At 41.4% G+C, this 15548-nt stretch overlaps 1 protein-coding gene across 4 annotated transcripts in view; it reads right to left on the bottom strand.

Annotated features, from left to right (window-relative positions):
- SYCP1 (synaptonemal complex protein 1) overlaps nt 1-15548 on the bottom strand; it is a 345552-nt gene that overhangs the window by 1990 nt on the left and 328014 nt on the right. For all 4 annotated transcript variants that reach the window (XM_029573719.1, XM_029573718.1, XM_029573720.1 and 1 more), the window contains one exon: nt 15362-15508. In XM_029573719.1, coding sequence (XP_029429579.1) covers nt 15362-15508 — 147 coding nt within the window. The remainder of the gene's footprint in view (nt 1-15361; nt 15509-15548) is intronic.

Here is a 15548-nt window from a genome sequence, read left to right as displayed (position 1 = left end):
CGCGAGTCCCGGGGCTTGTGCGCGCCGCCGAGCCTAGTCAACATAGGCTCGGCGCACGCAGGGGGAACTTGGGGCAGGTTTTCGGGGGGTACGCGCGTATCTTACCCCTTTGAAAATCTGCCCCTATGAGAAGCACTTTAACTAAGAAATCTAGTCTTAAAAATCCTTGGAAGAATGAGAAATCTAATTATATCATTTCCCCATTTTATTAATCTTTTTCTATTCTTTTTTACAATTTATAACATTTAGTCAATCAGCTCTCACTCTCAGAGGTAGCCCAATTTGCACATCCCGGGGTGGGCTATTTGACTTGTGTGGCAGAAGTAAAGGAAATTATCAGGTAAGTCTTATTTTCTCCTTCCTTGCCCTTCTGCTTTACCAGTCAAGAACCTATGGGATGTATCAAAGCCCCAATACATAGAAACACAGAAATGATGCCAGAAAAGGACCAAATTATCCACCCAGTCTTCCCAGCAAGCTTATGCCAGTATCTGCTGCACTGTGCAGGTTACCCTCATGCTTATCATTTTCCCAGACTGTAAAAGTCAGGGACCTCGGATGCCGTCTAAATCCAATTTTCCCTAACCCCTCCCGTGGAAGCAGAGAACAATGATGGAGCCGCATCAAAAGTATCAGGCTTATTGATTACAGGTAGTAAAAGCCACATCTACAGGTTACCCCCATGTTTATTTGTTCCCCAAACCGTAAAGGTCAGGGCTCTCGTTGGTTGCTGTGTGGACTGCAAACTCACTATTAAGAAAGCTGTCCCAAAATTAGCATCTTATCGCACCAGAACATTAAACTTATAATGCTTGGCAAATGGACCTAGAGTTGTGCTAGTTGCCGCTTTATCCATTTCCGCTCACAATGAAGACTATGCTCTTGTCGAATGGGTCCAGCAATTGCAGCCCCTGCAGTAAATATGCAGACATTATGGCTTTCTTAATACATCTTGAAATGGTTGCCTTTGAGGTGATCTCCCCCTTATATACGCCACTTATCGCAGTCTATCAGAATTAAGAATTTCATTTGTCATCTTTAAATATTCTCTTTCACATTCCCTGACATCTAAGAACTTTAAAGACTGTAGGCCCCTGCAATCCTCATCAAAAGATGCATTGTTTTAATGTTTTTGTTACTGTACTTAGCATCTATCTTGTTATGTGTTGCGCCGGGAGGTGGATCCTTGGCCTAGTGCAGGATTGGTAGGCTCCCTTGTTGGACACAGAGAGTGCCTGCCACTAGGAGACAGAGCACAAGAGGAGACAGAGGCTAGCTGGAGCTTCACCAATAGCAACCTGGGGTTCCCTCAGGTTGAGCCCTTGGTTACCTGGGCCGCCTGGTCTTAGGTGGGCCTCGCAGGATCTCCTTGAGAGAAAGTTAAGAGGTGTGTCCACCACGATCAAGGGTGTGCGGTCGATGCTCAGGCTGGAAGTCCGGGGTGCCAGAGAAGGCCAGAATAAAGTCTCTGAATGTATGGCAAGGATCAGGGCCAGAGTCAAGGTAGCGTAGTCAGCCAAAGCAGGGGTCAATACCAGTGGTCAGTCCGTGGATAGTAAGCCAAAGCAGGGGTCAGGTTCCAGGTGGCAGTCAGACGTGGTCAGGCAGAGGTCAGTTCCAGGCCGCGTTCAGACATGGTTGAGGAACTAGGCAAAGGTCAAATCCAGGCAGCGATCAATGTAGTCAAGAACAGGCAGAGGTCAGTACCGAGAAGACAATCCGAGAAGTACTACCTGGGGAGACAAAGGAACAGGAGGACGCTGGAACAGGAGACTGGAACGAGACTGGAAGGAGACTGGAACAAGACTGGAACAGATACTGGAAACGAGAGGCAAACTAGAAATCACAGCGTGATTGACCTGATTGCCAAGGCAAGGAAGTGCAGGCAGGCACTTCCTTTTAAGCAGCATTCACTGCCCGTGGAGCTGGGCAGTCTGCGCGTGCGTGCCTAGGGGCGGGGCTGATGCCACAGAGGACGCCGAGCCCCATCGTGAGGCCTGGAAACCGCTGCTGCAGGACGCCAAGGCCTGGCTGAGCTTGCTGCTGAAGCAGGGGAGGATGACCCGGGACCCGTGGGAGTCTTGGAGAGGTGAGCAGGCCCGGACGTGGGCTGAGGGCGGATGGGACTCGCAACATTATGGAGATTGCGGAATATAAAACATGTTAAATAAATAAAATATTATTATGCACTGATTTAAATGGATAGGTGAAGCTACCTTATATAATAGATCTCACCATTACAGAACTAGTAAGCTTTAAAACGTAGCCTTACAAGAGAAAGACTACAACTCCAAAATGCATCTTGCTGAGGTAATTGACAATAAAAATGCATTTTTCAATGTTAAGTCCTTCTGAGTTGCATATTCTAATGGCTCATAAGGGCACACTTACTACCAAATTCAAATTCCATAACAGTATTATAGATTACAATGTAGGAATAAGGCATTTAACTCTCTATTGAAAAGCATGACACCTGCTTGTGAGACAATAAAGATGTCCCATTAAGCTTTCCCCTTAATTCAAAGAATCGCTACAACCTGCACCTTTAAAGAATTCAAGGCCAAGACCTTGTTGAGACTCTTCTGTAAGAATGTCAGAATATCTCTTATTTGTAACACCATGGCGAACAGTTAATCTGTCTACAATATATTGCAAAAATTTGCCATATCCTCACATAAATTCTTTTTGTTGAATTTTCTTTAAAACTTAACCTTGTTCTAATAACTGATGGTTTGTATCCCTTCTCAGCTAATCTCGCCCACTCAATAGCTAAGCCATGAGCAAGAACGAAGATTGGTTTCCCATTACCTCTGATTTATTTATTTTAAATCTTTTCTATACCGTCACAACGGTTTACAGTAAGGCACATAAAAATAATGATGCTAAAATATATCAGTTTACACAGGTGCCATAATGGTTCAGTAACATAGTTTGTAAACAATATTAATTGGTAAATGTGATAAATCATGTCCAAATCTCTCTGTATCAGTTTTGAATACAAGACTAGCTTTATAATTGTAACTTTATCCTTTAGCGATGAACGAAGAAATAAAAATAAAAACTACACATATATTGATTACGGCGATGTGTGTGGGTGTTCAATTGTTCGTACCTTGCACTTCCCTGGGTTCTATTCCTTGAAAAACATGAAAACTTGAAACCAATGGGTATTGCACTTCTACCAGTAGATGGAGATAGAGCAAAGCTGACATCACAGTATATATACCCCTGCAATGACATCAGCCCACCAGTATTCTCTGAAAAAGCCAACTGTGGACAAACTAGCAAAAATGTGATTATTAACAGATAACCATTCCAGCACTCAGCAAAAACATAAAACCACTGAGCTCAGATAAGGAGTGTAATAATTCTAGTCTAAGGACTGGATTGACACTTACCAATACTCCCTGGAACACACAGCCACACAGGAGGACCATAGCACAACATTAGGCAGCCAAGAGTGGGAAGTTGAATTTCACCTGTCTGTACTAAGGAAAAGGAAATTATCAGGTAAGTAATAATTTCTCCTTTTTAGCATACAGACAGATGAATCCAAAACGAGTAAGATATACCAAAGCTACTCCTGAATAGGACAAGAGGCTGCCCATGGTCCAGTCAAAACCACACGCACAAAGGCTGCGTCCTCCTGGACCTGCACATCCAAGCGATAATGCCTGGAAAAGGTGTGTAAGAAGGACCACGTCGCAGCTTGGCAAATGTTGACGGAAGACAACAATCTAACTTCCACCCATGACACTGCCTGAGCCTTAGTGGAATGAGCCCTAACCTGACTAGGTAACGGTTGCTCAGCATCCACATACGCGGCCGTGACTACCTCCTTAATCCAGTGGGCTATTGTAGCCCGCAACACCGGCTCACTTTGTTTACTCCCACCATGGAGAATAAACAGCTGGTCTGTCTTTCTGAGAGGATCAGAAATCTCTAAATACCTCAAGATCTGCCTTTTGACATCCAAGGGCCGTAGCAGGATATATTCTCCGCATCTCTTTCACTGTCCAGAAATGGCAGGGAAATGTACTGATTCAAGTGCAAATTCAAGACCACTTTTGGCAAAAAGGAAGGAACATTACGCAACTGTATCGCCCCTGGAATCACCCATAGAAATGGCTCCCGGCAAGACAAGGCCTGTAGTTCGGATACTCAATGCGCAGAACAAATTGCCAAAGAAACACCATTTTCAAGGACAGCAACCTCGGGGAAAGGAAGGGCCCGCTAAAAAATCCAAAACTAGATTAAGACTCCACAAGGGCACCGGTAACCGCAAGGGAGGACGAAGATGCTTCACTCCTCTCAAGAAACGGGCCACATCTGGATGAGCCGACAAGAGCCTCGGAAACAGGCAAGAGCCGCAACCTGAACCTTCAAGGAATTAAGGGTCAACCCTTTACTCAATACATCTTGCAGAAATTCCACAATGAGTGGGATCTTAAATGAACGAGAAAGAACTCCTCAATCTTCACACCAAGCCTCAAACACTCGCCAAATCCGCACATAGGCTAAGGTAGTAGATAACTTTCTCGCTCTTAGCAAGGTGGCAATTGTTGCAGCAGAATATCCATGTTTCAGCATCTGAGCCCTCTCAAGGGCCATACCATAAGACAAAATTGATTCGGATCTTCGTGAAAAAAGGCCCCTGCCATAGCAGATTCCTGTGTTCCAGAAACTGGAGAGGAGAGTCCACCAGAAGCCTTCGAAGATCTGCATACCACGGTCTCCTGGGCTAATCTGGTGCCACCAGAAGCACCATCCCCCTGTAACTCATGACCCTCCAAACCATTCTGCCCAATATGGGTCAAGGGGGAAAAGTATACAGCAGCTTACCTTCCAGCCACTCCTGCACGAGAACATCGATGCCCAATGTCTTTGGATCTCTCCTGCGATTGAAGAATCGAGGAATCTTCGCATTGCAAGAAGTCACCAGCAGGTCCATCAGCGGTCAAAGAGTGAACCCTCTAAGCTTCATGAAGATTGTTTAGAGTGAGCAGAATTTGGGTGTGGCCTTCTTGCGCCTCAAAAGGAATGAGACGCTCAACTTGATCTAGAATCTTGCTAAGAAAATTGATTAGCTAAACAAAATCTTTAGTGTTGCCATACAGACTGCGGCTCCGAGACTGGCAGTAAGTTGGTCTACAGAAGAATGAAAGGATGGATCGGTTAAAATGGACTTTATTGAAACTTGCCCAACTCTGGCCGAGTTTCGCTCTGCCGAGCTGCCTCAGGGGCTGTGGCACATAAATATAAACAATTAAAAATACACACAAACATAAATATTTGTATCAACATATAAATATGATATGAAACATATTTAAAATTTTTTTTAAAAAAAATATTAAATAATACAAATACACAAACGCTTAAAAAAGGGGGACAATACATGTTTTGTGTGCATAAAATAACGATGTTGCATGAAAAATTACGTGTTTGAAAGTACAGATACCAATATCTGAAAAATCAATTGAAAAACTGCGGAGAAGAGTGGAAACAAATCTTGCAACAGACATGGTCTATGACTATCATCACAATGCATAATGCACTTCATCAAACAGCATATGGCTAATACATGCAAAATTTGTAGTAAAAGGAAAAAGAAAACAAAAAAACAAAAAAATATGAAATGGAATGTATTGTTGAGGAGATCAATGTATATATTTATTAATAAAATTATTGTATTAAAAATAGTAAAACTTAGTCTTGTACCTTGTTGAACCAGAAACTTGGCTCTATACACTTTTGCTGATTTTCAAGGATGAAGGAACATGAGTAAACACACCGAATCCTGACTTGTCACTTGTGATTCATAAGTCACTTGTGTGAGCAGTGTTGATGCAATTCTTATGGAACAAAAATTCTTAGTTAACTTAGTGAACTCGACTCTTTCAACATCATTATCGGGAGTTGGTCTAAATGAAAGACGAGCTCATACATTAATTCAGACTCAAACTCTGAATGCCTTCATTTTAAAATTCTTTTACATACAGAGCGCAATGCTAACATCTTATATCATTATTATCAGGCTATTATATATCTCCCTATGGAACATACTCGTCTAACTGTTCACAAATCGATGGAGAGTTAACAATAAAATAATAAAATCACATCACATCGTGAAATAAATGAATGGTAAACCTTACTACGTATAAATGCAAGCCGTAATTTTTAATACAGTATGTTAAACCTTGATCTGGTAGTTTACAGGAGCTGTTTCCATGAACGCCCGTGAAACCATTCCAAACGTCATATGGTGACGGAAGCGAATCAAATATAAAGTTAAAAGCTGGATAAAAAATCACTATATTGTTCTAAGAGAAATGGCATGCAGTGACTATTCACAAGGTGCATAAAATTAAAGCCAGCAATAAAACAATAAAATTATGACACTCGCCAAAAAGTAAATAAATGAGTAAAATCCGCTCCAATTCAATGCAAGCAGTGATTCTTATGAACAGTATGTAAAAAATCGGGTAGTATACGGGGGGACATATGTCAAACCGATTCAATTGTCATGTGATAATGAAAATAATACACCAAACTGTAGTTAAAATTCGCTGCATTTCTAATATATAATGGTGCTTAAGTCGAGCGGCATGCTGTGGCTGTCCACAGGTCTGCATCCAATGGAAACTGTGTCACGTTGAATACAAAGTGTACACTTAGCAAAAAAATAATGAAATCGCTAACTATTGAAACTAGTATATAATGGTGCTAAAGTCAAGCGGCATGCAGTGACTGTCCAAGCACATGCATTCAATAAAAACTGTGTCATGTTAAATACAAAGTATACACTTTAGCAAACAATTAAAAATGAAATCGCTAACTATTAAAACTAAAATGAGCATAAGCCAATCGGATATCAGCTTATAATATTTTACCTTTGTTGAACTAGCACCCGGTCACATACCGCTCTGACAAACGCTGCAAAAACCAGTCTATACCTGTATTGAACCTTTATCTATCCCGCTTCTCTATTAAAATCTCGCGAGAGTAGACGCATGTGTGGACAAATTGGCTCACAGACATTGTGAGTAATGAGAAACATAACTTCAACCCCTCGTAACAACTCTTGTGTGTCTAAAACGAATTGATCAATAGATACTGATCGAATCTATAAAGTGATGCAAAAGTACAGCATATAAAAATATATTGGAAAAAAAATATATAAATAAACAGATATCTGCGGTTGACTCATATTCCTTCAATTATACAACTGCTAGATAGCAGATATACGGTCAAATGATAATGTAAACATGTATAATCACAAACACTCTTAAAGACTGCATCATTAAGAAGGAAACAAGCAAGAAGTGTAGATTAAATAAACCAAAATAAATAAAAACATAAAAAATGGGAAGGGGGGGAGGAAGGGGGTAAGAAACAGACAAGGGGGAAAAAAAGGGAAAAGGGGGGAAAGGGAAGGCGGAAGGGAGGGGAGAAGGAAAAAGGAGAAAAAGGGTGAGGGGGGAGGGGGGAAAAAAAGGGGGGGGGAGGGGGAAGGGGGTGAAAGGAAGGGAAGAAAGGGGGCGGGGTATGGGAGAGGGGAGGGGAAAGGGAACAAAAAAGTAAAAGCACGACAAAAAATGCATGAGAACTACCAAGATTCAATATTAAGCATGTAAACATGAATATAAGTATGGGAACACCATTTTCCAAAATTAAAAAATTATATAAAATATATGCCATATATTGACTACAGGAGGGGATATGATTAATGTAAGATGGGGGTCTACAGATATACACTGAGATCTGTTTCACCATTGAGACCCATGGGGGAAAGGGTCTTGAAATCAAAAATGAATTGTTGTTCCAATCTTAGTAACAAATTGTCAAAGTCACCCCCCCTCCAATTCCTTAGCGGCTGTTTGATGACACAGAATCTGAAGTCTGTGAAACTGTGGCCCATCTCTATTGCATGTGTAACCAATGGTTTTCCCTCGCATTTTCTATTAATAGCGCTCTTGTGCTCTATAATTCTTCTACTGAACTGTCTTACAGTTTTTCCTACATATATTTTTTCACATGGACACTTAGCTATGTAAATCACGCCTACACTTTTGCAATTAGTGCGACTACTGAGCTTGAAGATTCTACCAGTATTAGGGATGAGTACAGATCGTGTTTTGAGATTAACTGGACATACGCTACAATTCCCACAAGGACCATGTCCTGTCTGATCATTGCTAATATGTTTAATGGATGGTAAGACTGAAGGTGAGATATATTCCTTTATGTTTTTATCACGTTTATTTGCAACCATGACTTCTTTTCCTTTAAATTGTGGGAGAGACTGTACAATGTACCAATGCTTTTTGATGATTCTAATGATGTCATGTGAGAGTCCTGTGAAGGTAAGGGGACAAATAATCTTCTCATTCTTAGTGATCTTCTTTTTTGGTTGCAACAAAGCAGAGCGTTCCTGTGCTTTAGCCCTATTCAAGCAACTTTCCACACAAGTTTGCGGATAACCCCTTTCCCTAAACCTATTCTTCATTTCAGATGACCTAATCTTGAATGTCTTATCGTCAGTGCACAATCTTTTTAGGCGGAGGAATTGACTGTAAGGCAAGTTGCGTATTAAAGATTTATTGTGACAACTGTCATATGCGAGGAGTTTATTCATGTCCGTGGGCTTGCGGTATATGTCCGTCATGAACCCTGTAGGAGTGTTCGTAATTAAAATATCTAGAAACGCGATTTTCTCCCTGTTGAAATCCATCTTAAATTTAAGATTACTATCCAACCTATTTATCCAGTTTTTGAATTCCAACAGAGACTCCTCACTGCCTTTCCATACAAGGAACACGTCGTCGATATAACGTTTCCACAATATGATGTTTTCACTGTACTTACAATTGGTAATTCGTTTTAGACACACAAGAGTTGTTACGAGGGGTTGAAGTTATGTTTCTCATTACTCACAATGTCTGTGAGCCAATTTGTCCACACATGCGTCTACTCTCGCGAGATTTTAATAGAGAAGCGGGATAGATAAAGGTTCAATACAGGTATAGACTGGTTTTTGCAGCGTTTGTCAGAGCGGTATGTGCCCGGGTGCTAGTTCAACAAAGGTAAAATATTATAAGCTGATATCCGATTGGCTTATGCTCATTTTAGTTTTAATAGTTAGCGATTTCATTTTTAATTGTTTGCTAAAGTGTATACTTTGTATTTAACATGACACAGTTTTTATTGAATGCATGTGCTTGGACAGTCACTGCATGCCGCTTGACTTTAGCACCATTATATACTAGTTTCAATAGTTAGCGATTTCATTATTTTTTTGCTAAGTGTACACTTTGTATTCAACGTGACACAGTTTCCATTGGATGCAGACCTGTGGACAGCCACAGCATGCCGCTCGACTTAAGCACCATTATATATTAGAAATGCAGCGAATTTTAACTACAGTTTGGTGTATTATTTTCATTATCACATGACAATTGAATCGGTTTGACATATGTCCCCCCGTATACTACCCGATTTTTTACATACTGTTTATAAGAATCACTGCTTGCATTGAATTGGAGCGGATTTTACTCATTTATTTACTTTTTGGCGAGTGTCATAATTTTATTGTTTTATTGCTGGCTTTAATTTTATGCACCTTGTGAATAGTCACTGCATGCCATTTCTCTTAGAACAATATAGTGATTTTTTATCCAGCTTTTAACTTTATATTTGATTCGCTTCCGTCACCATATGACGTTTGGAATGGTTTCACGGGCGTTCGTGGAAACAGCTCCTGTAAACTACCAGATCAAGGTTTAACATACTGTATTAAAAATTACGGCTTGCATTTATACGTAGTAAGGTTTACCATTCATTTATTTCACGATGTGATGTGATTTTATTATTTTATTGTTAACTCTCCATCGATTTGTGAACAGTTAGACGAGTATGTTCCATAGGGAGATATATAATAGCCTGATAATAATGATATAAGATGTTAGCATTGCGCTCTGTATGTAAAAGAATTTTAAAATGAAGGCATTCAGAGTTTGAGTCTGAATTAATGTATGAGCTCGTCTTTCATTTAGACCAACTCCCGATAATGATGTTGAAAGAGTCGAGTTCACTAAGTTAACTAAGAATTTTTGTTCCATAAGAATTGCATCAACACTGCTCACACAAGTGACTTATGAATCACAAGTGACAAGTCAGGATTCGGTGTGTTTACTCATGTTCCTTCATCCTTGAAAATCAGCAAAAGTATATAGAGCCAAGTTTCTGGTTCAACAAGGTACAAGACTAAGTTTTACTATTTTTAATACAATAATTTTATTAATAAATATATACATTGATCTCCTCAACAATACATTCCATTTCATATTTTGTTTTTTTGTTTTCTTTTTCCTTTTACTACAAATTTTGCATGTATTAGCCATATGCTGTTTGATGAAGTGCATTATGCATTGTGATGATAGTCATAGACCATGTCTGTTGCAAGATTTGTTTCCACTCTTCTCCGCAGTTTTTCAATTGATTTTTCAGATATTGGTATCTGTACTTTCAAACACGTAATTTTTCATGCAACATCGTTATTTTATGCACACAAAACATGTATTGTCCCCCTTTTTTAAGCGTTTGTGTATTTGTATTATTTAATATTTTTTTTAAAAAATTTTTTAAATATGTTTCATATCATATTTATATGTTGATACAAATATTTATGTTTGTGTGTATTTTTAATTGTTTATATTTATGTGCCACAGCCCCTGAGGCAGCTCGGCAGAGCGAAACTCGGCCAGAGTCGGGCAAGTTTCAATAAAGTCCATTTTAACCGATCCATCCTTTCATTCTTCTGCTGTCCGCTACATTGGATCGGTTACCGGTTTGTTTTCTTGGACCAGTAAGTTGGTCTAGACTTATCTTAAGGTAGTCTTTAGACTCACCCAGACCTTTCATTAACTTATCCAACTCCTCCCCGAAGAGAAATCTATCTCTAAAGGGTAACTAGTCAGGCATGACTTGGACCAGGAATCTGCTGCCCAATTTCAAAGCCAAACTAGTCTTCTTGCGCCCATCAATAGAGCCAAAGATTTTACTGAGATTCTGTTGATGTCATATAGGTAATCCGAGAGGTACGCAAAGGCTGACTCCATCTTTGCTGTCTCGTCCCCATGTGAAAGCTTCTGAAACCATCAGAGCAAAGCCCTGACCGCATAATTAGCATAAATGGCAGCTTGAAGTATAAAGGAATTGGCTGAGAAAACATGCCTTAGCAGCAATTCTATTTTTCTGTCCTATGAATTCTTTAACGCGGCCCATCCCTCTACAGGGATTGCATCAACATTAATATTAACAATGTATCAACCTTTGTTAAATAAAACAAGTCCTGTGACTCTAAAGGTAGGGGGATATAATTTATCAAAAAACCTTGGGCGTAGTCTGGCTCGAGTAATTATTATTAGAAAGGGAATGGTTAATAAAACGAAAAATGTCATAATGCCTCTGTATCGCTCCATGGTGAGACCGCACCTTGAATACTGTGTACAATTCTGGTCGCCGCATCTCAAAAAAGATATAATTGCAATGGAGAAGGTACAGAGAAGGGCTACCAAAATGATAAGGGGAATGGAACAGCTCCCCTATGAGGAAAGACTAAAGAGGTTAGGACTTTTCAGCTTGGAGAAGAGATGGCTGAGGGGGGATATGATAGAGGTGTTTAAAATCATGAGAGGTCTAGAATGGGTAGATGTGAATCGGTTATTTACTCTTTCGGATAATAGAAAGACTAGGTGGCACTCCATGAAGTTAGCATGTGGCACATTTAAAACTAATCGGAGAAAGTTCTTTTTCACTCAATGCACAATTAAACTCTGGAATTTGTTGCCAGAGGATGTGGTTAGTGCAGTTAGTATATCTGTGTTTAAAAAGGATTGGATACGTTCTTGGAGGAGAAGTCCATTACCTGCTATTAATTAAGTTGACTTAGAAAATAGCCACTGCTATTATTAGCAAAGGTAACATGGAATAGACTTAGTTTTGGGGTACTTGCCAGGTTCTTATGGCCTGGATTGGCCACTGTTGGAAACAGGATGCTGGGCTTGATGGACCCTTGGTTTGACCCAGTATGGCATGTTCTTATGTTCTTCTTATGTTTATAGCCCACCTCTGGTGCTTCCCATTCTGTAAAGACCATGGCCTCAATTTTGGATTGCAATGGGAATGACTTGCGACATTTGCAGTGACCTCTTAAAATCAGATCCCAATTAGGGGACTTCTCTACCTTCTCATCAGATAGCCTTAAAGCCAAAGTTACCTTGAAAATGAGAGCAGAGATTTCTTCTTTGTAGAATAAATGAAAATATTCTTCATCATTATCCCCAGAATTGATTTTTCCCTTTTCTAGAGATTCCAGAATGCTTTCTAAATATTCTTACTCATCTCCTAAATAGGTAGAGTAGTCTGGCTCAAGAGTAATCATTTCAGGCTCCTCTGTGTTGGCCTTCCTCTTTCTGGGCTTTGCAAAGGCTGAATGTGAAAAATTAGAATGCTTTAAAAATGTCTTCCTTGTTACCCTTAGCCTGTATAGCCTGGAAAGCTTGGTGGAAAAAATTGGAAAAACTCAGGGGAAAAACCAGCAATTGACTGCTTTTTTTGTTCGAGTGAGGGGCCTGGCTGAAGAATTCCTTCCGGAGATGAGGCAGGACTTCCTCTGATTACTCCTGTTGAATCTTGTGTTTTCAAAATGGCCGCCACGTCCTTGATAAATGTCTGAGCAACTGGCAGCAACAGCCTCTCTGAGCAATGGAAATACCCCGACTGACTTCTTTTGAGAGTGGCTCAACTCTGAAGAAGTATTTTTTGAAGAGTGCGATGACTTAGAGGATTTACACAATTCCATTCTGCCACAAGCTGATCAAACTACCTCTGTGCTGCTGACAATCAAGCCAGAAGAAAAACAATGGCAGAAAAAATGTTTATCATCCTAAGACCCAATGGAGAGCCTTACCTTTGCCAGCTGGTGAGAATTTCATTACTAACAGTCAGCCTTTATGCTCAAACAAGATTTTACATCAAATTAGCACTTAAGAATGGTAAATAAATAGGCTCCACCAGAATCCTCATAAATAGAAGACAGGGAGCAGGCTTTGACTCAATGGCTCACTTCTCTACAGGAGTACAGACCCATAGTAGACTGGCCACAGTAAGAATAGCTGCTGTATAGAAAGTAGTATAGAGGCTATCTTTTAGTAAATATCTCATTTAAAATTTTCAGGATGAGCTTGTCCAACCGTCCATCCAGTAGATGCAGGCAGAGAACACTGGCTCTACTGGTTCCGCTTATGACCTATGTCAGACTGATGTCATTAAAAAAAACCAACAACTTTGTCTCCAGATGCTTGATGAAAGGACTTAATCCACATGTTTTTGACTAGTGGGCAGAAGGATAAGGAACTCTCATTTTGGACTTGATTCATTAAGGCAGTGGTTCCCAACCATTTTTGTTTCATGGCACACCTGTCACAGAGGTCACTTTGTTGTGGCACACCACCCACTTCCCCATTACCACATTCTCTTTTTTTTTCTCTTCCCTCTCCCCCCAAACCCTTGGTATCATCCCCTTCTCCCTTCCCTCTTCCCCCAACATCATTATCATGCCTCGCCCCTGGTATCATCTTCTTCCCTTCCCTTCCCTATCCCCCAACCCCTGGCATCATCATCACCTTCCTTCTCTCACTGGCTCTTCCCCCTCCCTCGTATTATCATTACATTCCCTTTCCCGCATTCCCTGGCATCAACATCACCTTCTCTCTCCACCTCCTCATCCCTGACATAATCATCATCATCATCATCACTACTTTCTCTTTCCTTCTACCCCCCGCTTCACCTCAGGCATCATCACCTTCCCCTCTCCCTCCATCCCCAGGCATCATCACCACCTCTTCTCCACCCCCTCACATCATCATCACCTTCCCTCTTCACCCATCATCACCACCTTCCCTCTCCATTTTCTCCTCACTTCCTGGCATCATCTCCTTCCCTCTGCCTCTATCCCTCTCCCTCACCCCTTGGCATCATCATCACCTTCCCTCTCCCTCCATTCTTCTCCCACATCCCCAGGCATCATCACCACCTTCTACCACTTTCCACCCCCTGCCATCATCATTTTACCTCTCCCTTAACCCCGTCCCATCATCATCACCTTCCCTCTCCTCCTAACATCAATTCCTTCCCTCTGCCTTCACCCCTCTCACTCACCTCTTGGCATCATCATCTTCCCTCTGCCTCCACCCCTCTCCTTCCATCCCTTGGCATCATCTCCTTCCCTCTTCCTCCACTCCTCTGACCACCTGGCATCATCAATTTACCTCTCTCTCTATCCGTTGGCATCATTGCTTTCTCTTCCCTCTCCCTCCACTCCCTATGCTAATCATCTTCCTTTCCCTTTTCCTTCAACCTTAGAATCACTTGCCCTTACCCTCACTCCCTAGCATCATCATCTTCCTTCTCCCTCACTCCTTGGCATCATCACCTTCCCTCTCCACTCTTCTACCCCACTAACATCATCATCATCATCATCATCAAGCTTCCGTCTTTCCCACATCCTGGATTCACCTTCTCTTCCTGTTCCCTCCCCCCCTGGCATCACCTTTCCTCAATCTCACTCCCTGGAATCATTATCACCATCCCTCTCCTTCCACCTTCCCTTCCTGCCCCCTTGAATCATCATCATCTTCCCTCACCCTCTCCCTCCACCCTTCTCCCCCAACCCCTGGCATCATCCCCTTTCCCTGTCCCCCATCTCCTGGCATCATCACCTTCCCTTCCCTCTCCCCCCAAATACTGTGTCAAATTCATCTGTCCCCTTTCCCACTCCTCCCCAATCCCTGAACAGCAAAAGCCTGGGTGCAGGCTTACTGAATGCTGCTTCTTTCTCCTTTGCCAGCTTCCCTCTGCAGTCTGAACTGCATGGGGCTAGCAGGTCTTACAAGCGTACAGAGCCCCGTGCAGTTTCTGTTGCACAGGAGAGCCAGCAGAGGGGGAGCAGGAGCAGCTGCTGATACGTGCTGCTTTCTGACACCCCCTGCTGGTGGGAGGATGTCATGCAGGCCATGAGGGAAAAAGGAAATGAGACTGCAGCCACGGCACACCTGCATCCAGCCACAGCACACTACACTACTGTGCTATGGCACACTGGTTGGGAAATGCTGCACTAAGGCTTTTCTCCCATTCTGTGTGTATTGGAATAGACATTGATGAATCAGGTCTAAATTTATGTCTATGATGAAAATACCTAGAATATCTGGTCCCACGCGTATCCACCTCAAGGAGAAGAAATTAGTTGACAAAGAGTACTACACATAAAAAGTAATAAATATCATCAAATTAAATATTTTACCAGGAGGTCTATATGCTCTGAGCTATCTGAATGTGCATCAAATTCTAAAGCAACTTTTCTCTTCTTTTTGATTGCTGCTTCTGTGTGTTGATTTATACTTTCCCTCTGGACTTTTTCATGCTTTGGTGGAGTCTTCACTCTATAGGTCTACCCAAATGTAAAAGAAGATACAAAAATGCATCTCAAT

The sequence above is a fragment of the Rhinatrema bivittatum genome, chromosome 12 (assembly GCF_901001135.1).
Source record: "Rhinatrema bivittatum chromosome 12, aRhiBiv1.1, whole genome shotgun sequence".
NCBI classification, from domain to species: domain Eukaryota; kingdom Metazoa; phylum Chordata; class Amphibia; order Gymnophiona; family Rhinatrematidae; genus Rhinatrema; species Rhinatrema bivittatum.
This window is presented reverse-complemented; position numbering and strand designations above follow the sequence as displayed.